Source organism: Archocentrus centrarchus, chromosome 1 (genome assembly GCF_007364275.1).
Source record: "Archocentrus centrarchus isolate MPI-CPG fArcCen1 chromosome 1, fArcCen1, whole genome shotgun sequence".
Lineage (NCBI taxonomy): Eukaryota > Metazoa > Chordata > Actinopteri > Cichliformes > Cichlidae > Archocentrus > Archocentrus centrarchus.
This window is the reverse complement of record NC_044346.1, coordinates 4,567,495-4,592,007: the sequence shown is the minus strand read 5'-3', so window position 1 is coordinate 4,592,007 and position 24,513 is coordinate 4,567,495. Positions and strand designations below refer to the sequence as shown.

Sequence of the window (24,513 nt, the reverse complement as noted above, 5' to 3'; positions counted from 1 at the left end):
GATGAGGTTTTTTTTAGTAATATGGGGGGTGTTTGTTAGGGACAGATCTGAGAAACTCAGAATAGGTATTGCATTACAGGCAGATCTTATTGTACATTTCTAAACTGATTTTATTTAGTTTTGTGAGTGTTTGTGTGGGTTTCCTCGGGGTACTCTGGTTTCCTCCCACAGTCCAAAGACATGCAGTTAGTGGGGTTAGGTTAACTGCTGATTCTAAATTGCCCATAGATGTGAATGTGAGTGTGAATGGCTGTCTGTCTCTCTGTGTTAGACCTGCTGCTGACCTGTACAGGGTGTACCCTGCTTCTCGCCTTATGTCAGCTGGGATAGGCTCCAATCCCCCCCGCGACCCTGAAAGGGATAAGCAGAATTGGATACACAATATTGTTTCTTGGGATCTTCAATTAATGGTGATGGTCAACTAATTTGCTAGTTTTTTTTAAATGAGAGAAAAAAAATTTGACCAATTTAAAAGACAGAAAACCATCAGAAGGCATTTAAAACTGTGCTTACTTTAACTGGACCAAGCTGAACATTGGCCAAACAAATATTTTGTTATATGTTATATATTTTGTTTGGCCAATGTTAGCAGTGTTAGCCGTAGTAGCCTGGTGCAAAATATGGTTACACTTGCTTTGGTTGCTTGGTTATATTTCTCTTTATTCTGACAAAGCCGACATACAACCTCTCTTTTTTTTTTCAAATATCAAAGTAATGCAGAACAGCTGGTTAGCACTGCTGTCATCTGTTTGCTTTGCCTCTCTCCCTCATTTACAACTTCCATTTTTAGCTCCGCTGTCGATGACAGATGGGAGCTGGTCTGGTACGGAGTCGTCCGGCAACTTTTTGCTAAATTCGACAATAAAAAAAGAATAATATATTTATTTTAGTCATCTGATTTATGTGCACTTGCTTCATTTCAGCTCAGTGTGAGAGTCTTTACTGCACTTTGCTGTCATTTGTGGTTGCATTAGTTTCTCTTCTTTACTGTGGAGCTGACTGTAGACAGGCGATGTGAAGAATATATTATTCTATTTAAGGACAATCTGTTTAGTTACCATAAATGCAGTGAAAGTTTCCTTGCAAGTGTCAAACCTAAAATAACATGAGAGACAGAGTGAAGCCGGCAGGGAAAGTCCTGTCAAACTGAGCTTTTCACTCAGCATCAAGTGCGTTCACTAAAGTTTGTACTTAAACCACGCTGCAAAGAAACAAAAGCTGCTGGAGCAACAGGTGTGAAAACACATAAACTGGTGTTGGTGTTTGCTTCCTCCATGCTGTGTTAATATATGAACAGTGCGCTGGTCCTGAAGAGTGCAACAGTTCCCACCAACTTTTTTAAGGTTTCCCATTTAGGAACAGAATTTTCCTCTACTGAAATTTCAGTAAATCCCTAAACCAACCTGCTACAGGGTGAATCATGACCACAAAAAGATTTGACTTGGATTTTTATACGGCCAATTTAGAATCATTAATGAACTCGACCCATGCGTGTCTTTGGACTGTGAGAGGAGGCTGGAGTACCCAGAGAGCCGATGCAGGCACAGGGCGACCACGCAAACTCCACACGGAGGCCTCAGCTGGCCCGTGGATTCAACCTTCCTGCTGTGAGGTGACACTGCTAACCACTGCACCACCATGCTGCTTGTTGTATAATAACAGTTTTGACTATATTTTGTAGTCTGTGTGTGCGTGCGTGCGTGCATGCGTGTGTGTAGTAAAGTATAGCCTAATTATCCATACACAACTGAGTGTTTGTCCCTGACTGCAGTCGCTGCTTTGGCGGTTTCTGAAGTTTCATGCTCAGTAAGCGACCTGACATTGGTGGGTTTACAGATTTCCATGGTAACAGTGACCTCCAGCAGTCTGAGACATCACTGTTTCAAGGTAGGATTGTGGGTAGAGTCGTTATTTTTTGCAACATTGTAAATGAAATGTTGTTTTTTGGTTTTGTTTTGTTTGTTTTTTTAATTACAAAGCTATCACTGGGTTGTAGCTGGTAGTAAGTCTACTTTGGATGGTTACCACTTTATGGCTCATAATCAAAATCCCTATGGAGAATATTAATGGGATTTTCACTTCTGGATCATCACTGCTGCGATCCATAGGTGGTCCTTCATATTGAGACTATGCTACATGTTAATAAAATGCAATCTGCTGCCGTGTTTTTAGGTTTGCTGCATGGCTGTGACTAAAATGGATGCAGTGCTGTTGAGTCTAATTTCAGTGGATTTACTGGTGAGAATTTTTAGAACAGCTTCAATATCTTCACTGTTTATTGCCTTGATGTTATACGGCTGTTATTTACTCTGCAGCTGACTGTTTTGATTAGATGGAAGTGAAGAAAGTCAGCTTCTCAAATGTCACTCTGGTTTACTGATAAAGAAAGGAGCTTTTATTGTATTTCAAAACTCTCCCAAGTATCTCTTATGCAGTTGTGGGGATGTTTATGCTGGTGGAAATTTGAGAAAAAAATCGTGGAGGTCTTAATAGGTCGGCACAATATAAATTATTTGTTCATTCTTGCTGCTGCACAAAATGAACTGGTACCATGACTTGCAAAATCCTGCTTACAATCCAGACAGTAAATAGGCAAACTCTTAGGTTTGCACAAATAAGCGTATTATTGGACTAATTCATGGATTTTTTTTTTTTTTTTTTTATGTACCCAAAAATATTCCAAAAATATCCCTCAGAATTCCTGGATTGGCCACAACAAGCAGTCGGTTGTTGCCTGAATCACGGGCTTGCTAAATAAATGTGTGCTTTGATTTGGTCTATGACGTGTTTTCAACAGTTACCTTTTTGTGTTGGCAGGTAAAAGATTCTGTCAGGTTATATTGTGAAGGGAAGTGAAGGATTCAGACGTTCAGAGCTTAATGACTTTCATTTTTGTGCTAATTAACATTCAGACTAACAGGACTGAATTGAAGGCTTCTTGGCAGAGTTAATATAATGCTGTAACGTAACAATTAAGCACATTAAAGCAGCCTAATCCCTCAGTAATGAACAGATGAAGTCACTGTTTGCTGATAGCACAGAGCATCATCTAAACCCTTTAATGTGAGAAGACTTGTTATGCCCAGACTACAGGCTGTGAAACATAAGCACGTATATTGATAACACCTATGTAAACTGACTTCTCTTCAGATTAGCATCTTTTCCCAGGCTCTTTCCTCTGATCGTCCTCGCGTTAGATAAACAAATCTCAGGCGTCTTGTTGCAAGGTAATGGAGAGGTCGCTGGCTCCCTCTCAAAGAGTGGTCCGGGTCATATTTCGACTGTCGCGAGACACAATTGTTTCTCCCCATTGTTCCTGTGGCGTGTGTTTGTGTGTGTTTGCCCTGTTGAGCTATTATTACCATTAGCCCACAGCGATGGCAAAAGATTGGATAATGGATTGGAAGAATGTGCTATGTACTCACAAAGGTTGATGGTGGTTGAGTGAGTTTAGGAGACTGGACAAAAAGCTGAGGAGTGTATTCTGTGTGTGTGTGTGTGTGTGTGTGTGTGTGTGTGTGTGTGTGTGTGTGTGTGTGTGTGTGTGCCCGCAGAAAACCATGGAGCAGAGTTGAGAGGAGAGTGCAGACAATGGCGTTATCTGCAGACAGGACCAGACACCATGATGTTACATAAGCTGTCTGTGTGTGTGTGTGTGTCTGTGTGTGTCTGTGTGTGGACTGTCCACCCCTGAATAAAAGCAAGGGTAGGACTTCATGGTTATCATGTTCAAGTCTGATTTAATCACAGTAGAAACAGCTGTGTTCATTGTGGCGGTGTGTTCTTTCCTTTTTGAACCGATCTGCGGCGGGTTCGAAGAAGAATCTCTTCTCTCCTCGTCCTGCTGGAGCTTTGCGCGCTGTATTATTTATGATGCCATTATTCGTGGCTCTGCACGCTTGAGGCTAATCTTCTGTGACGTCTTTGTGTGAAACAGCATACGTGTGTACAGTTCTGGCTGCTGGTGGCTTTGTCATGAGAACATACAGCATGTGTTTTTTGGATTTGGGCTCTCAGCATGAGCTCATACCAACCAAACATAAACATGAATAGCTGTCAGGTATGATTGGGGCTCATCTGTCATTTCACTTGCTGGGTATTTCTCTTCTAATAAATATTGCATGTATGGCTGTCAGTGCGGTCCACCTCCGAGATTCAGTTTTCTTCAGAATACTGTGGCCTGGAGCATTGATGCCGAATTTGGATTATTTCATCAAGTGATTCTGTTGCAACATCTGAACCAGATAAAAAATAATGACAATTTAATTTTTTCAATGCTAATTTTACCGGATCTACAGGGAACAGTGTCTGCTTTGAGGCATTCATGGAACCAGCAGGAATTCTTCCAGTCATTCTGAAGATGCAAAAAATATTTTCTAATGTGAGCTGAGGCTCGTGAAGCAGCTGTAGGTTTTTATTATGGTTTAATGCATTTCCTACATTTCTATGGAGCCGTTATGAAGCTAGACCTGAGTAACAGTTTTTTTTTCCCAGAAGACCATACATACTTGGATGAGGAATGTGAAGGGCAATATATGGGATGATTGAATTGGGTGGGGGGTATTTTATAACTGCAGTGTCATTTAACAAAATTATACTCATAAATTAAACTGCGACTCTTCTATGAACACTCAGAAAGTCAGAGGCAACACAACCGCTCTCACACAGGCTCTGCCGCTCGCTGAATGCTATCGAGTAGGTGTGCCTCACTCTGAGCTACAGCAAGAGCTTCAGTTTTATTTAGCATGCTCGCTGAATCTTGTGACAAACTAACTGAGTTTGCAACCGCGAGGTGAACTGAAGCATGATTGTTACTGCTGCTGAAAAATAACACAACCCATCATTATCTGGAACAAAGAACTGAAAAGGTGTCTGATGTTATTATTCGGGCATCATCTGGTCAAAGATAATGCATGTGCTGTGATTTGCTGCTATATTAACATGTAAAATGATCACTGAGAGAGAAAGTTAGAAGCAGCAGAAGGTCTCTTACTCAGTTCTCAGTGCACAGACTTTGGGGATACAGCTGCTGTGCAGAGAGCAGTGGGAATGCAATGGGATTTCTTGATTACAATATGGCTAATTAGCAAGTTTGAGGTGAACTGGAGCACGGTGATAGTGGTGTCATATGCCCACGGTAGATATTTGCCATATTTATATGAAAAAAAAACATTTGAATTGCAAAATTGAAAAGCAAATACCTACACAGGTTTTTCCTTCAGTGCTGGAAACATTCTTCAGAAATTTTGCTCCATATTGACATGATAGCATCACACGGGACATAAATCTCCTACTCCACCACATCCCAAAGGTGCTCTACTGGATTGAGATCTGGTGACTCTGGAGGCCGTTTGAGTGCAGTGAACTAATTTTCGTGTTTAAGAAACCAGTTTGAGATGATTGGAGCTTTGTGACAGTCCGTCTGAGTCTGCTGGAAATAGCCATCAAAAAGCTGTCAGGAACAATACTCCGACCAGCCCGCCTCGCACCAACAACCATCACACATGGTCAAAGTTGCTAAAATCACCTTTCTTCCCCATTCTGATTCTTCTTTTGAATTTCAGCAGGTCATCTTGACCATTTCTGGCTAATTAGATATTTATGTCAATGAACAGTTCAGTAAGGAGAGATCATTAAGAGGAACTGAACATGATTTATTGACATACAGAATTCAATTAAGCTATTTGGCAATTAGACTCCGATGGCCTGTGGAAGCAGAACAGAGTCCCAGCAGTGACAGGAATTAGGGCAGGACCCCCAGGAGTCTAGACACAGGTCGGAGTGAATATAAAGATGGAAGCTTGGATGGGGGGGGGGCTGCATGAATTAGTCTGCAGGGAAGAATGACAGGTAAGCAGTGAGATTTACAGTATGCAGAGTGGAGGCTGATTGGCTTGAAGAAGGCGGGCAGAAAGATGATTGGACTAGAACAATGATGTCAGCTTTGAGTTTGACAGCATGTGAAAGCAGAAGTGATGTGAAGAACAAACTAGCAGCCAAACAGCCACGAAAGCAGACAGAGGAGTGAACACAGATCTTTACGCATAAGCTTCATTTGAGCAGGTGTACCTAATACAGTGGCTGGTGAGTGTAGCTCACTAATGAAAGACAGTACGTTAGGGAAATATTCCTTATTTGTAGTGCTACAATTGTAATTGTCAGACTCAAATTATGAAAATGTGAGAGCCAAAGTGATTACAGTTGCCCCAGAGTATTCCTGCTGCGCTTCATTTGATGGATATAAAAAGTAATGATGCCCACTATTTTAGAAAATATCATAAAATGTGTTATCATGAGCCAGTCTGTCTTTAAACAAACCCTTTGATGGTTCAGCAGTTATGCCACTTGTATTTATAGTTACATGTAATTTAGTGCAGTGGAATCCAGCCAGAAGATAAGACTGCACAAGATAAATAGAAACAAAACATAACAGAAACTTGCATTTGACACAGTGCTGACAGGCACAAAAAGTCAGAGGATTACACAGAACTTTAACCCACGCATATGTCTGTTTGGATGCAGCACCAGGGGGAATTCAAGGAACCGACAGAAGCGCTTCCGATCCTTTTGGAGATTTAAGTTTTTATGAAGCACTTTGTTTTTGGCTGCTTTCCGCACTCACCCATATTTTTCATCAAATATATTGTTCTAGTGTCTGTCAATGCATTTAATATGTTTCTTGCAAAGATTATGTTTCTGATGATTTACAGGCATTCTCTTCCCTGTTGTTTGTTGTCTTACTTTAAAAAAAGCATTACCTGTATTAACATCATGAAAACGGTGTTGAAATGACTGTGAACTGTGAAGTCTTTCCTACATTAGCGCTTAAATAGAAAATTCTTTGCATATTTGTACCTCTAGAGGTGGAAGCAGAGCCCGCCAGGCAGCCGGGCGAGCGACCGTCGAAGCGTCGCTGTTTCTGGGAGTACAGGCGAGCTCGGGAGTCAGCCACGAAGAAGAAACTGGGCGGTGACGTCCACTGGTCTCTCTCCTGGAGCTCCAGCACTCTGCCCAGCACACTGTACCGCCGAGAGGGTGAGAATACAGCGCGACTGCACCGTGCTACTGAATAAAACCCCTTAATTGTGGTTGTTTCGTTTTAAAAAAAAAAAAAAATTAAGTCAGAAAAGTTACCAGATTATGAAGTGAAAATTGTTTTTATATGGTTGCTTCTTTGGGGCAGACAAATTTGAAATGCTGGTGACCTAATTATTAAAAAGATACTTGTCGGATTGATAAGTTCAGCCCTAATCACAGGGCTGAACGGAAAGTTTAGCAGCAGGAATCATTAACCTGACGTGCACACAGCGGCTGGGAGCGTCCCATTTCTTTTGTCTCCTGTGACACAAATCAGATCTGGACCCACAGGCGTGTGTCCTACATACAACTTTCATGTCAAAATGTGAATTTTTCAGCATTCCTCTCATAAGAGAATCTCACGTCAGGCTCAACAGTAGCTTTGCAGCAATGCGACAGCCTGTGTTATGTAATGCAAACCAGTGTGACAGTCCTTTAAACTTAGTGCGGTCCAGCCACTCAAATAATAAGAGTCAGTACTGCCATATATGCTTTCTGCAAATACTGTGTAATTCTATCAAATGCAGTACTGGATGCAGTAATCATGATTGTGAATTTTCAGTCTGGTTAAAGCTTCAAATAACGATGTCAGCCATTGTACAGTAATTCCTGTGGGACATCCCTGTGAGAGTTTTTCTACTCTTGGCTCTGTATGATAACTATAATATGGTCATTTCCAAAAAAATAAATAAAAAACCAGCTCTTGTTGAAAGCACAGAAGCTCCACCCACACGATTTCCAAGTCTTCTGTTTATGAGGGCAACCAGTCAGAAGAAAGTTGGTTTAAATAGCAGTTATAATAGCAGGGCTTAAAGGGGAGGAGCTAATGGCAGAGCTAGAATGCCTTGTTTCAGGTAGTGGATGAACTGAGGGGTGTCCATGTAATGGTTATTTTAAACTTCTCTATAAGAGTCATGCCTTGTATATCCGTTAATCCACATTACCCTGTAACCTGTAACATGCCGGAGTTTAGATTTTAGAGATTTGGGATCCTCACAAGAAGGCCAGGTTTGGTAAATCTGCACAATGTTTAGCTGTGCAGCATTAATTTGGACTGCTGAAGACAGGATTGGTGACATTTTGCAGGCATGTACTGAGTTCATTTTACTGTCATTAATTCAGGGAAAAAAGGGCGACGCAAAGCCCGCAAAACAGACGCCAGCGACCTGACGCCCAACCCCCAGAAGCTCCACAACATCGGGGAGCAGCTGCAGAAGCTCAATGCAGCGATCGATGGCATGGGTCCGGTCAACGACCTGCCCGCTGTGGCCCGAGCCCGTTCACGCAAGGAGAAAAACAAGCTGGCCTCAAGGTACAACACGCTCTTTACTGCCCTCCTACATCCTCTGCACTAAGTGAGAGCCTTGGAATTGTACTGTATTGATTTATGAGGCCTGAGTGGGAATTTTAAGAGGGTTTCAGTGTTTGTAATTTGTTGGCAGAAAAGAGAAGCCTGCAGGGCTCTGTGGTCTAGTATCTGCCGTCTTTAGCCCTGTCAAGATTGCTTTTCAAATATGTGCGGCATTTAATAGTTGACCTGCTAAATACAGGTTGTGGAGGACATGGACGGTGAAGAATACATCGAGACAAGATATCTGTGTGGATTTTAGGCCACTAGTTACATTCATCTGGTAGAAAATGAGAATATCTTGGGATGTTGGTCTTGTTTTTATTGCTTTGAATTTTGTCTGTGATGATTCTTTCGTGTCACAAAACTCTGCAGATCAGCTTTGAAAGCAAAGCTTAACAGAAACTGCTGTAAAATTTCAAATGGACTTTAGTTTACTTCACAGGATGTCCCTAAGAATGACATATGCAACACAGAGGGTTGAAAAGCTTGGTCTTAAGTGTATTTTTGCATTGCCTGTCTCTTTGTAACAAGCTTACCTTGGATATTAAATTGACAGAATAAGTGAAGGAAGGATGGAGGGAAGCAGAGGAAAAACAACAGAGGCGGGGAGATGGAGGGAAGCAGGAAGAAAAGCTGAATAGGAGGAGATCATGCAGGATTGAGGAGGCAGACGAGGAGTTAGATGTAGAGGGAAAGATGGGTCATATAAAGTTCATCTTTGCACGGAGGGAGGGGGAGAATTCAGAATTGAGGACATTATCGCAGGCAGTTTAAAGGAGCCTGGGACTCTGGGAATATCTTGTTATTCCAAACATACATTTAAACACAACGCAAACATGCTATCTAATAGAAAGTTGGCAAGGACTTAAAGAAGTAAAGCTGAAAAACAGACTGAGGCCGTGAGGGGAGTGAAGGAAATTTACTGTCAAAGGAAGAGTGACTGTAAAGTCACTGAGTTCATGTTTTTCTTTAGTATGCAGGAATTTCATGTGAAGATTCACTTCTTTCACTCTGTCATAGTTGCGGCTGCATGAGTCCAGATCAGGGTCAGCGGTGGGATTATCCCGACCGCCTTCAGACCTTCCCTCTCATTCTTTTCCCCGCTCATGTCTGAAACAACCTGCCCGGGGCATTCAGGCGGCGCAAAGGAAAAACACTCACCTGGTTCTTAACTGGACATTCCAACAATCATGCTTAGCAATGAAAACTGTCCCGGATGCTATCCTGCTGACTAGACTCAGCAGGAATACGCCATCATTTGAGAAAGTATTGTTTACCTTCTTCAATGGCTCCATAGTGTAGTGATTTAACACATTTGCCTCCTGCATGAAAAAACACGGTTCGAGACTGGGAGGAGACGCAAATCCCTGGGAAGACTGCATCAATAAGGGCACCTGGTGTAAAAATCTGCCGAATCAGATCTTCAGATCCATCTGCATATGGTGCAAATACCAAGCTAATTCATATTATGGATACAGTAAGCCAGGAAAAATAATAACAGCACTTCCCTTCATCTTTTCTGTTATAACTAGAAAGATATGCCTGCCGCTACACAGCTAAAAACAGCTGCTCATATGTTTCCCAGTTCAGCTTTTGATTGGCTCCTTGGGAGCAGGAAGAGGACAACCTCCATCTTGTTTTTTTTTTAGTTCTGTGCATTTCCTTTCATAATGACTCTGATTTTATTTAGCCTAGTTTGCAAACTGATGGAAAGTTTGAACCTGTTGCCATCAAATTTACATGAATTAGCTCAAGCTCTGCTCGGTTTACGCGGAAAACGCTCATTTGTGAATTTGACATGCAAACAAAGAACTCTGAAGAGGATGGAAGAGTTTGCTCTTTAGTGGAGGCCGTTCGCCTTTGAACTAATCCAGCACTCCATGAATCAGTTTCCTTACTGAATGCACTAAAACAGCATCAGTGGAGTTTTTTGTTTGTTCAGCTTTATCCAGGAATTAGTGGCACCAGGATTAATAGCAGCAGAATTCCAGGCTGAAATCCAGTAGCTGCTTTGGAATTGTTCTAATCTGTGGATTTGCCCACAGAAGCAAAGTAAATCTTGCCAGAACTTTTGCAACTTTGGTGATCTTTGCTGACATTACAAATGCAACAACTCCCATTAAGACAGGTAATAATCATGTTTCCTAAGATGTATGAATTAAATAATCAGTTGGAGAACCACCAACTGAATCATCAAGTGTCCACAACACCACAGTGTGGATGGTCACAGGTTGGCATACACTTCCAGGTTTCCTAAAGACAACTTTTTGCAGCCCTTTTCCAAACACATGCATGCAGCAGGAACTTTGAACTCAGTGGATGTTTTTCCTGCCTTCAGGCAGCCACTGGTTTTTATTCAGTATATTACTTAAATCAATTTGCAGCTGTAGGTAATCCATCACAATAAACAGCAAGATCTCTCAAGGGCTATTTTTGGATTTGTATTAAGAAGAGAAACTCGACATCTCTGTAATCACATTTGCAAATGTAAAACCCTGTGGTACATATTGGAACCTGCTCAGCACTTGGTAAAGTCCCATCCCCGCAGTGATTAGGAACATTTAAATTGTTGTACGGTCGTCCACATCCTCCTCAAACCAGCAGGGACTGTGGTACAAAAAGAAAAACCTGGCAAGCCTCAAATCAACATGTGGAGAAATACTGAGGAAAAATTCTATCCAGCACTACTGACCTGCAAGTGTTTTCTTTCCCCAAGTTTCATTTAGCTGACTCACAGCTGCAGGAAAAGAGAAATTCTCTTCACAACGCAGAAAATAGTCCCCATGAGATGCATTAATATTTAACATGCATTGATTGTTTTATTCTCAGCTCCCTTTTTTCCAACACTCTGAAACCAAAACTGCTCTTATCCCTTTGTGGTGTCAAATGGTCCTTCAGAGAGGTTGAGGAGGTTTTCAATCTCCCTCATGGTTTGGAAATACGGTCTGTACTCATCACTCTCCAGCTAGTCCCAGCGTGCGCCAGCTGACTCAGTAACGGGATCGTGTGGTGAATGGGAATGCTAGAACAGTTTCCTGTTCTAAAGAACGACAATGTTTTATTTTCCTCTGTTTTCAGGGCCTGTCGGCTGAAGAAGAAGGCCCAGCATGAAGCCAACAAGATCAAATTGTGGGGGCTCAACCAGGAATATGGTCAGTACTCATGGGGTTTCAGGTCCCTCCCACTACTGACAAAATACCAAGATATTCCCCATTGTACAGTAAAAAAAAAATTTTAAAATGCATTAAACACAGCACATCCTCCTTTTATAAATTCTATTAATGGATCTGGAATTTTTATTTTCTTTATATTTTTCTCTTTTTCTATGGAAAACAAGCTAGTGACCCTCCTAGCTATGTGTGGCAAAAGATAATGATATCTGGTTTTTAGCATGATATGATTATCTATATGATGGCTCCAAATGTGAGTTGGTTAAATTAGTTAAATGGAGGACAGCAAGAGAAAGCAAATCACATGGTCACTGTATTGTGATACCATCATTATCATGGGCAATGTATCGTAATATTCTCGTATCCTACGTTGTGATTCCCACCCAAGCAGAAACCCCCCGGGGTGAAAAATGAAGCTCATTCCTCACAGACTCCCATGTTGAAAATCCCAGCTTTCCAGCCTACAGTTTATGGATGGACCTTGCTAGCAGAGCTTGCTAGCAATAGCTAATAACCTAGCATCTCCTCCCCTTCTCCAAATATGGTCACCTCTGACTCTGAAAAACCAAAATGCAAGCAGTGAGGCTTCAAAATGCAAAGTCCAGAAACACAGTGGGTGATTTCACATGAATGTGTCCATCTTTTATATACAGTCTGCATTCCCACACCTAGTCCCAACTGGTTCGACATGTCGGGTGTTCAGAAACATTATTCTGCATGCCGTGGTTGTAATAAGTAGCTAATGGAGTTGCTGTTGCTTCAGTATCAGCTTGCACTAGTCTTCCTACTCTTCTGCTAACCTCTGCTATCAAATAGGCATTTTCACTGAGAGAATCACAGCTTCCTCTAAACCTTAGAGTAGTTGTGTATGTAAATCTCAGTAGATCAGCAGTTTCTGAAAAACTCAAACAGGCCAGTCTGGCACCAACAGCTACGCTGAGCTCAAAGCCACATAAATCACTTTATCTTCCCATGCTTGGTTTGCGCTTTAGCAGCTCATCTCAACCATGCCCATGTGCTCCGAGTTCCTGCCCTGTGACTGGTTGATCAAATATTGGAATTGTTGAGCCATTAAACAGGTGTAACTAGTAAAGCGGTTTTGTGTATACAAAAATGAACTTGCAAACACTGTGGAGTCTTTTTCACTTTAGGTAAGTTTGATGTGTTTTGGTAGTGGAAAATCCTGACAGTGGGAGAACGGGCTCTGTGGGAGAGAGCGGAGAGTTTGCTGTTAAAAAAGGAGAACAGGAAATTGTGAATTGTCATCCTAACACTGTACATGAGATGGAAAATGAGGAGAAACCCGATCATTTAAATTGATTGATTAATTTAGTCTGTTTTGCACAGTAGCATCAGTTACTGTTGTCCACTGTGGTGCTAACTGCAGAGCGGCAAAGTGAACATTTTCCTCATCATGAAAATGAAAAACAGATCAAGCTAAATTAGTGAGAAATCATCTTTTCAAATAACATTGAAGATGCTCTGTTTAAGAAAACAGGTTAATGTAGAGAACTGATAGTAACAAGACCACTGAGGAGCAGGAAAACCCTTGGAAGTGCGACTTCACCACATTCCTGATAATCAACACCTCGACTCTGCCAAATCTATCAGCCCAGTTCTGCCCACCTACACCTCCTCCTCCTCCTCCTCCTCCTCCTCGGCTGGTTTTCTTTTGCCCTTACTGAAGTCCAACCTTACCAGCATCCAACTTTCTTTATTTTTTTCTCCTTAATTTTCTCTTAACATTTCATTCATTGCCCTTCAAAAGCTTTAGTTTTGGCTTCCACAGTTTTTTTTTTTTTTTGTCCTTCTGGCTGGAAGCCCAAATACACAGGTTTAACCTCACACATTCCCTTCCTTCCTTTTTCCCTCCTCTTCCTCCTCTTCCCTGCTCCTGTGTCATTTTTTTCCTCTTCCATTCACTTGCTTCTTACCATTGCTATTTGCATCTATACAAAGCACACTTTACATACTTAGCTGCAGATTCAACAGGAAACTTTAAACAAAGAGCATTTTGGCGCCATGCCATTGCTGGGAAGCCTCCGGACTTGCTGTGTGTGTGTGTGTGTGTGTGTGTGTGTGTGTGTGTGTGTGTGTGTGTGTGTGTGTGTGTGTGTGTGTGTGTGTGCGTGCGTGCGTGTGCGTGTGTGTGTTATAGAGACTTGGGGAGCAGCTGGTCAGACCCACTGTGGTCCTTCGCCCACACACACACTCCCCGCTGATATGAGCCCTGGACAAAAGAGAAATCACATCAAGGCGAGAATAATGTACACAGACAGAAGGGGTGTCATGGCACCATCGGGTCACATGACCTCCCAGGGGAGGAGCCAGAAGCACAGGAGGTGCTGATGATTCACACCACCAGTATCATAGCTAAACTAACTGGTTGGCTCGGACAGCAACACATTTTTATTTTAATAAGAAATCAGAGTTATCTTGTCAAAGACCACCCGAATGTCCTCACTGCACATTATTTATCTGAAAACCGGGGGCAAATATAAGTTTGTAAAGTTAATTAATATAATAATTTGCTCTGCAAGCACTTGTGCTAATTATAGATGCAAAACAATACCTTTATTTTTCTGTTAAAAACTAAGATTGCCTCCTCCCCCAGTCACGTCCACCCAGTGGCTGAGTCTGTTGCATACTGTCCCTGAACCTCCACATGTATAGGATTAATAATAATAAAATACAGTCTGTTAAAATATAACAATATGTTTTTCTATAAACTTACATTTTCCAAGCCAGTTTCAATGCTGAATTTTCTAATTTTCCATGAGCCCAACCAACTGGTTCTCAGTGCCACTTGTTCTGGGAACCTATCTGCTGTTATCTGACCGACCCAAGAAGGACTCTTTCACCAAAAATCCTGTTTCTCTAGTCTGCATATTAATAAGCAGATCCCCGTCGGGGTCATGTGCAGGTTCTTTTGACCACTTGGACAGTTAGGGGTTCGTGATCTTGTCTCAGTAATGAGGGAGGGTTGACTCACAGACTCACTCATCTGACCTTTAGGACACTGCTTTCACTCTTTTAGTTTCAGCTTGATGTTTTCTTTCCCTTTCTTTTCTCTCTACTTTCTCTTCTGCTTTTTGAAACAAACATCCACTCCATCCCGTGAAGCTCTGGAGGAATACTAGAGTAGCTTTGCATGATTCACAGTTCAAAATAGTCCTTATTTATCTCATACTGGGCCGATTAGCCACCCTTTGAATCATATGTTTGACGACCCTGCATCAAACACTGTAATTTTTCTTAAGTAGGCTATTGAAAAAGCATGGCTTAGGCTTCTGTGTAAAGAAAAAAAAAAAACTGCACAGCGCTTAGTGATCTCAGTGGAATTATTCATCAACTTTCAAAAACAGGATTCCACCTCTGTCATCACTTTTCTGACTCGCGTTGCTGCTTTTTCCCTTTTTGTTGTGCAGAAAACCTGTTGGGAGCTCTGCTGCGGATTAAGGAGGTGATCAGACTGCGGGTGGAGAGCAGCGAGGAGGAGGACACAGACGAGCGAGGGATGACCCAGCGCCTTGAAGACATCCTCAGAGAGTCCAGTGGTGAGACACATGCTAATATCACAAACAAGTAATAAGCAGCTTTGATAACGTGTGCCATAAAAACATGTTTTATTCTGCTTGTGACTTGTCCTTTTCTTTCCATCACACTTCCTAATTTACTTCCATGGCTGCCTCAGGTCCCTTAGTTGCTGGGCGGACCAAAGACTTTGTGCAGAGGATTTTGGCAGCCAGTGCAGGCGGTCAGAACCAGCACAAAGAGCCCCCACAGGGAGGGGATGAGGCAGCGGGATAAAACCCACACAACAGCCCCGTTTCTCTCCGTACCCCCTCGTTCCACCCCCTGCCCTCCCAGCACCACCATCCTGATGAGACCAAGCTCCTCTGCACCTCCTCCGCTCTCGTGTCGTACCGATTTAAGCTAAGAGATGGCAAAGTGGAGAGGCTGGGAATGAAGAGGAGGTGAGGAAGAAGAGGAAGGAGTAGCCTAAACAGAACAGTAGTTAATTGCTACCTTGCTCCTGGTCCTCTCCTGTTGGCCCTCCAAACAGCAGCCGTCTTCACTGCTCTGTCTCTGCAGGCTGCACCACAACCACCACCAGGCCAGAGCTGCTGCTGCTGCTGCTGCTGCTGATGTCTCTGTATCGTGTGTTCTCTCTGTGTGCGTGTGTATGTGTGTGCGTGTAACATACTTTATGAGCGTGTATAGTGTTCCTCTCTCCCTCTGTGTGCTGTATTTGTACCCCATTGTGCCTATGAATAGACATTGCACTGTTTTGTAGATGGTCGTAGTTGTCGTCAGGGGACCGGTAGTGAGCTGAGGGCAAGGGGCATTTGAGGATAGAGGAAGTTTCTAAAAATAAGGAAGTGGGAGGAGCCCAGGCACGGAAAACAAAGAGGAGGGTGTGTATGTGTGTGTGTGTGTGTGTGTGTGTTTTTGTTTGTTTGTTTGTTTGGCTGGGCTCCTATAGAAGCACTGCATACCATTTGAATTGCACCAGCATCTGAAATGTCAGTAAGTGTTGAGACACACAAGCGATGGAGACCCAATGCCAGACCAGCTGTTAATGGAAACAAGAGCGTGTTTGTTGTGGAACAGTCCTTGGAGCTTTAATAGTCATCCATCTCTCTCTGACACCCCCCCGTCACCCCATCAAAATGTTAAGCAAAGATCAAAAGGAAGCGCAAACTGCACCTTAATTCAAACTGACCAAAGATAAGTGATACTGCTGAACCACTCGCGCACCTCTCACTGCTTCAGATGCTGCCGACCATTAACACGCCATTCTGTCCTGCAGAAAGAGGGGGGTGAAGTGACTGAAATACTTTAATTCTTGTCTTGTTTACCTGCATGCGTTCTTTAAAGACGGTTATCACCCAGCGGATTTTGATTCTTATCGCATAAGTGCACTACCACCACGGGCCCGAGAGGCCGTGGTGTAGCGGGCAGGACTTGACCGACACCTTTGTCGATCAGTCAGCCTTTTAGCTCTGCAGCCTGGTGCTCCTTTAGCTTATCTGCAGTGGATTTCTTTTCTTTTTTTTAACCCACAAAGGGAAGTGTCCTCAATGCTCCCCCAAGCCCTCTCCTCAACTGCCTGACCTGATTATGTAGCGCAACTTCCTAAATTGCAATGACAAATAGAGAAAGAGAGAGAGAAAAAAAAAAAAAAGAAACACTTGTAGATCTAGAAAGCAAATAATTTGTTTTTGTTGATATGATTTTGTTGTTATTTGATGATGCCACAGCCCACAAAGTGGGTGTCAGTCTTAAAGTTTAAAAAAAAAAAAAAAAAAAAAAAGCCTTTTCCTTCTGTGGTCTCTGCTAAAGCTGGAGGCCAACCTGTCCACGCTCTGTAAATGTTGTTGGACATTAAAAAAAAAAAAAAGTTAGACCTTTGAATTGCACTGTGGTAAGAGCAACAAAGCACCTTTTGAAGAGGGCTTCAAATCCTCCAAAAGAGAGAGCCAGAAAAAAGACTCTTGGCACCTTTTTTCTAAAGACAGATATTGATTGAGAGACTTGAGGGTGCCCAGCGCTCTGTGACCAACTGGTGGTTTCGGTTTGTTTCAGGATGGTGCTACTATATGATAAAAGGAAAGCAATGCAAACCAGCATGGAGGCATGAGGCAGTAACTGCTGACTGGGTTTTGGCCTGCGAGGACGTGCTGTTGTAATAGGCAGTTTGTTTGCATAATGACGCCTTTCTCAAGTGCCTGGAGCTTAAAACCACAGGGACCTGTGTTATTAAAACCTATTAAAAGGTAAAACTGAACTCGTGACCGCTGCTCCAAGCTTGGCCTCGCTTGACTCTAAGTAGGCTTATCTGGGGTCACCAAAAAAAAAAAAAAAAAGTGAAGATAAATACTTCCTCTCAGATTAAATCTATACATCTACATGCTGTTTTCGCGTATACGTGGAAACCTATCTGTGAAAACAGTAGCGAGCACTGGTTTCTCTGAACATCGTATCTGGGAAATATACGTAGAGGGAGCGGCTGTTTCGCTGAGCAGTTCCCTTTTGTTTTTTAACCTTGACAAGTTCCCATCTGGGCTGCATTCCAAAGCTGCTGTTCTATAACACACTGCTCCCCTCCTATGGAAAAACAAACATTTCCTGTCTCATGCAGGAATGGAGCAGTTAAACTCTTCACCTCTCGGAGGTCTTGCTTGTTGTCGTTTTTAAAAGAGTATGGGGCCGTTTGGTTCTGCTCCTGTTTTTAGTTTTCTGTATCTGCTTAGTTCTGGGAAATGTTGCTCGTGGTTGTATAAAGCTGTACTGTAAACAGAGGATTCCTGTCGCTCAGCTGGAATGGCTTCCTTGTGGAGCTCTGCTGCTGGTGAACGGAGCTTTTAAGCTCTGATGCCAAAGACAGATAGTCTGTGGTTTTGTGAGAGAGAAAAAAAAAAAGTAGAAATTAATAAAGATGCCTGATGGAGGAGCAGGAGGCTGTGATGTCAATAAGGCGTCTTTAGTATTACCACAGAAACCTGGTCGGGCTTTCATGTGATCATCCGTGAGAATACACATGATCTTGGACAAGGTCACCGAGTGCAGCTAAAGGTGTGCACTACACCCATAACCTTCCTCCTCTCACTTTCTCCTGGAGGGGCGGGGTGCTGGGAATCTGCCGATGCTGCCAGCAGAGTCACGGGATCTTGTGCTGGCAGCAGCTCGTGCAGCAACAACAGACAACAAGAGGGAAGAGCGGAGAACAACTGCACATATCGCTGAGGTTTTTAAAATGCTGTACGACCCATCTGTCATGTCAGAGGAGCAGGATGAGGTCTTTGCGTTTGGAAAAAAAAGTGCACAAGTTTGTGGTGATATTTTCCTTCCTTCAGAACAGTGTTACATAACACGGCATACCATCTGCTGCGTACATTCATCTATATGCCAAAAACTGAGAACGGTTGTAACACGGTGAATTCCTGCCTCCGATCCAAACAACAAACAAGACAGCAGGTTTTACGCAATTAGTGAGCTTGCATAAGGGCCTTAAACTGATGCTGTAGCATTTGTCCTCTTTTGTATTGTGGAATATCCCTTTAACTGTAAAGCTTTAATGGGGAGTGGCCGGTCCTGGCAAGGCCACTCGTTTCTATTTCTCACATTCCTGAATCAGTTCCTCTGAAGAGTTTCTGTTTGTGTGCACCTGGAAGGAGGGGCGAGATATTGTAAGGAAAAAAACAGCTGAGCTAACCCAGAAATGCCAGCTGTGTGGTCACTTTTCACCTCTTCACGGTCATAACAGGGTCAGCTGACTCTAACCCAGCTTGGGTTTAGAAAACACAAAACAAAGAGTCTCGGCTGACAGTTTTGTCCAGATTTGTCCTGATGTGGACATAAACTCTGCAGAAAAACCCGACGATTCTTCTCCGACTTACTTCCTCGTCGGGTGTCACCATCTGCCAGAGACAGAGAGAAGTAAACGGTTGTGAAACCTGCCTGTCGCTCATGTGCATGTAGGCTTTTTTTTTTTTTTTTTTTTAGAACATTTTGGAGAAAAAGGGAAGGTCCCTGGATCCGCCTCAGCCGTTTAGGGAATAGTGACAATTTGAAACTTAAGAGCTCCTTCATGTGTGGGATACACAGAGGGCACGAGTCTCAGGCTGTTACTGATTTGTTGCCAGTGTGGAAAGGTCCAGTGGATGAATGACAGAAAGGTTTTAATCTTTTTATTAATTTTTCTTAGAATGAAATTCACTTTTGAATGTAATTCAAAGCGTGTATCATTTACTGTTGTTATTCATTTTATATTTAGCGACGCATTAAATGCTGTTAAGGATACACAGATACAAAAAGATGGGGGAAAAAAAAGGGGTGTGCGATATGATGATGATAAGGGCAGGTACTCGGCAGGCTTATAAAGCAGTAAAAACACTGTATTTCATGTTGTAAACAGGCTGATGAAGGATGTACTGTGTGGAGATGCTCTGCTTTGAAAGGGCTTCCAGGGGAAATTTGAACTGCAACCAAAACACGACAAAATGAATTAACAACAATTCTGATCAAAAGTAAGTGATGTTAACAACCAGAGGTACCTAACCGTCCCTTTTCCTGGCCTCTGTGATCAGGGATTTTGTGTCTTTCTTTCATCTTATTTCATTGTAAATTAAAAGTCTGTAGCTTTCAAATCGTCCGGAAACAGTTTTTATTATTTTTTAACTATTTAAAGACATTTTCTGGACTAAATAATCATTGATCAAGTGATTTTTTTTTTTTAAGATCTGATATTTCATAGCTGCCTGAGAAAGCGGCGTTTAAAGCTCTGTGTGTGCCCATGTTTGTAAAGTGTAAGTTAAATACATGAAGAAGCAGTGTCGAGAGGCAGAAATGGTCCCCGGGTTTATGTGGCTGCAGTGGCGTTTAGGCCTCGTGGACCTGCTGGGTTGAATAGACTCATCAGTAAGACTACACTGGTGGGACGCTGCTGACCTCCGAGTGCCCGTCCCCTCTCTGCTCCACTGCTCACATTGTTGGAGACACTTGGGCTTCTTGAGTTTCAAAGGCGGACGGGCCTCTGGGCAGAGGAGGCCGGGGGAAAACGGCACTTAGTCAGGGACCCCTGAGTAGTTTATTTGAAACCTTTTAATCCCCACCACCACCTCCGCCCGCTGTCACACTGATATCTGCAGAGGAGGGCGTCAGTCGAGCCTCTGCCGTCTGCTGTAGTGGTCTGCATCTCGACGCCCCCATCTCAATTGTCGCTGATCTGGGAAGGAAGCCAGATGGGGAGAAGGCGTCAGTTTCGACCTGCGGGTCCACATTGCGTTTGCTTCTCAGTCAAACTAAGATGGAAGAAGCCAGATGAGGCTGGAGGCAGTCGGTGTGCCTCGTGTGTTGTCAATAAATTTAAAACAGAGATCCGAGCATCTGTTTTTAGAACCTCTGGCATGACTCTGAACCGGCTTCTTTCTGTGACTAACAAGGTCCTACTTGTGCACACCATGTTCTGCCAAAACGGGATCGCTGCCTTCCAAGCAAGTAGCATCAAGTGAGAACAACAAAACTAATGATTAAAAAAAAAGAATTCAGGCAGCCACCCCTTCAAGGCTTAAATGAACTGAGAGGTATTTTTGGGAATGCTATTGGTTAATTGTAAATCTTGCCCTCTGGGTGGGTTACATGTGAGGTTTTGGTCTTGTGTGGAAACAGCAGTCGTTATGTCATTCTTAACTAATTTGCCTAATCTTTTTACACAATCTAAAAGATCCTAATCTTTTAGCATTTTGGCAGCGGCCCGAAATCCACACAGGTGGAAAGCCATATTATTTGTCTGATAATTCCATTAAAAATCCTCCGAAAGGCACCAACACCACCTATATGGTCGGGACGTCGACTTAGGAGGCACCCGGTTACCTGCAGCTGCCCGTCAGTCAAACTGGCCGTGGCCCCCCTAACCTTAAGCTAAATCCAAATGGGTGAATGATGTTACTGTAAATGTTGAAATTAGCTGTAGAGACCAAAACTGTTTTTTGTATCAGGCTTAATTTCATAGCTGAAGTGAGTCATTTAACAGGGGGGTCCATGAGACTGACTCGCCTTTGCAGCAAGCCTCAAGTGGCAGTTAGAGGAACTGCAACCTTTGCCACATCTGTGGTGCCTCATTTTTTCAGCCCCAGAGGTTGGGATTTAGTGGACACGGTCCGAAGGAATCTTTCAGTTCTCTTTAAAAAAAAATAAAAGCTCTTACTTTGTACCATCGGGGGAAACGTGGCTGATGTCTCGCAGTGACCAAAAAAACCTGAAAGTCTAAATGCAGACGTATTTATTTTCACTGAACCTTTCACACTGTTAGTGGTTTTTGAAAACCTGCCTGGTTGTAGCATCCGATACGTGAACCAACGGTAGCCGCAGAGCTGATGTAATGATGATACCTGACGGCAGCTGAGACACACCTCGTGGCGTAGTAAACCAAAACCGAGTTCAGTCGTTTCTGTCCAGATCGATGATGAGTCAAAGCCAAAGGCCGGGTTGTGGATGTGAGCAGTTAGAAAAACACGTCTCATTAGAAATGAAAATGATACTCCGGTATTCAAGAGAGAAATCCTGTGGAGAGAATAAAGAGTGAATAATCACATCCTGCTGGTCCTTTAATCTGTCTGAAAAACACACTGAATGATGGAGGAAGGAAAACTAAGAGACCTAGCAAACATTCCACAATAACATGTCATATACTGTACAGCAACCCTGTCTCCTTCTCTTCCCTTTCTCTCCCCCTCCTGCACCCCTCTGTCTGTCTCTCAGTAATCCAGTAATCACATACTACAGTAATACTTTGGACCTGTTAACACATTAACACATCTTTATGTAAGTCAGTAAGTAATCCTAAAGAAAATAATACAAAAAAAAAGACAATAAAAATACAAGAAGTGCCGTACAAATAGAAGCCTAATATTTTTTGTTTTGTTTTGTGTGAGTGTACTGTACACCTGTATAATGTATATTTTAATATTTATATGCAGCTGTTGTATTAAAGTATATTTTTAAAATAAGACATGAGTGTTCTTTGTTTATACACTGTATCAGATTAGAAAACAAGCACGTGGTGATGATGCCTTTGGCAAAACTTTCTCACACAATTTTTTTTATCTTTTTTTTTTTTTTTTTTGGAAACAATTCACATTGCAGTTTTACCGCTTCTCAGTGCTACAGAGGTGACAGTGTTATCAATTTAAGGTGTCCCTTGTCAGGATCTGCATTCCCCTTTAGGGACTCAGAACAGTTCTCAAATGCTGAACAGCACCCCCAGCAGGTCTCACGGTGTTACAGCAGCAGTTATTAAAATTGATTTTTTTTTTATTCTTCATGAGAACATGAAGCAGACACAGACCAGCAGTAGACTGGCTCATATACCTATTAGATAAACAGCAACACCTCAAAGATGAGCAGAAATAACCAGCTACATGCCTGCCCACAAAGCATTGGAGATATAATCAGCAAGGGACAGTGATGCACTGGGAGCTATTCATAAGCCAAAAAAAAAAAAAAAAAAAGCCATTACATTTGCAAAAGGAGATGCCCAGAACGAGCAGTCCAAATCAACCTACATAGAAAGACTGAGTGGAAAAAAGGCAACTGGAAGACTTCCAGACAAACAGGAAATTTGGATTTAAGATAAGATGTGGTCATTCTATAGTCTGCATGTAAAAGATGTCAGGTTTATATGGCTTATATTCTATTTAATCTACGGTAATGCAGCATATGCTATAAAATCATATGGCTGTGGAGTGACTGTCCTGTGAGGACCATATTTCTCTGAGAAAACAGCTTTTCAATTCAATTTATATACTAGGAAATCGCAACAGTCACCTCAAAGTGCTTTATACTGTCCTTACAATATTTCAATGAGCATTTAAAGAGCTCAGAAAAACAAGCCTACCACCTTGGTTTTGAAGTATATTAAATATATTAATAAAAAAATTGTTAAAAATCACAGCTGAAAGACTTGAACAGCGTGTAACATGATTAGCTGTCAATATCTACAGGGGATTAAAAACATTAATGAGAAATGAAGATGGTGTATTAGCAAAGCACCTGTTCAACTTGCCCGTTTTATTAAATTGGACATAGCAGGATATGACATGCCCTCCTCATCGTCAAAGCTTTCCTTGCTAACATGCTAAAGGAGTTATTAAAAGTTTCTCACATCGCTCATGTTGGTGGTTGGTAAGAAGAAACTTAGCTGTTAAGATGATAAATCCCAGAGGCTCCTTTGCTCGTAGCTCTGTTTCCACACAAAGTGCAGATCATAACTGATCTCAGAGCAGTGAGACCAGAGGTTTATCCACAATGTGCATGTACAAATAACCAGAAAAAACTGCTGCACGCTCGGCTTGACAAGCTGAAGCCACTATTAATGAAACACGGATGTGCCCATGATGAACAACAAACACCAGAGCGTTCAGTGGAAGCAGAGGTAAGCAGCTAAGCCTCCTTTCAGAGACGATAGCCCACTGCAGCCACGATGGCCATAAGGATGGATGCAAACAGGCAAAGACAAGCTTGTTGGCCAGAAAGCTGTTTGAGATGCAAAGAGAGTGCTCACTTTCAGTTTGCCTATAATTGATGTCTATTTTTAGATTTTACTGGGCAAGTACTGCTTTCCTTGCTTGCCCTAACAGAATGCCACTCACTTATATGGATGAAAGGGTGGAGCTGCTAAGTTATCAGGTACAATGTACAAAGTAACACAATTTTACTCACCAAAACTGGAGCACATACTTTTTGGATGGTCTGTATCACAGATCAGGCCATATTTGAGGACTTGAAGCTTTTGTCGCTACCGTGCCGGTTTAATGTTTCAGCCTCAGAGATTATCGTGTAGTAAAGACACAAACATAACAGCTTTGCCAGTATCTACATGGATGAGTTATAGGGGGGGGAAAAAATCACCCACTGTTTTGTTTGTTTGTTTGTTTTGTTTTTTAAGGTAATGCAGCTAAGCTGGTTATTTTAATATATTAACTTGACTCACATTACATGTGGCCTCTAGTGGCGACTAGAGGAACTGCACTTTTTGGCACTTGTGCATTCAGAGAGGTTGCTATTTTTTTTGTTTCAGGCTTAGTTCTCAATTAGTTTAGCAAACTAAAATATTGTTTATTTTTTAGCATTTATGTTCCAAAGTCATTTTTGGATGTCTAAATTCTTTTGTGTCTTTATTTTTGCATTGTTTTAGACAATTTTTTTTTTAACTAACACAAGCTTCTTAATAAGTCTGCTTGTGCTATCTTTCATATAATAAATGCCATTTGGTATCAAATTTTGTGATGTGGTGGTTTCAGTATCCAAGTACCACTAGCCAGAACAGGCACACTGAAAACTAGGCTTTCCATTATGTAAGTAAATGTATTAAAGATGAAAAAGGTGCCTAACAGAAATCTTCAAAGCCTG

The 24,513-nt window shown here is 42.2% G+C and overlaps 1 protein-coding gene across 7 annotated transcripts in view; it reads left to right on the top strand.

The window, feature by feature from the left end:
* Positions 1 to 22,112, top strand: part of LOC115780661 (CREB3 regulatory factor-like) — a 36,225-nt gene extending 14,113 nt beyond the window's left edge. For all 7 annotated transcript variants that reach the window (XM_030730020.1, XM_030729975.1, XM_030730027.1 and 4 more), the window contains 5 exons: positions 6,862 to 7,035; positions 8,200 to 8,389; positions 11,507 to 11,580; positions 15,027 to 15,155; positions 15,293 to 22,112. In XM_030730020.1, the coding sequence (XP_030585880.1) occupies positions 6,862 to 7,035; positions 8,200 to 8,389; positions 11,507 to 11,580; positions 15,027 to 15,155; positions 15,293 to 15,408 (683 nt within the window). In that variant the 3' untranslated portion in view covers positions 15,409 to 22,112. The remainder of the gene's footprint in view (positions 1 to 6,861; positions 7,036 to 8,199; positions 8,390 to 11,506; positions 11,581 to 15,026; positions 15,156 to 15,292) is intronic.
* Positions 22,113 to 24,513: the final 2,401 nt, after the last annotated feature.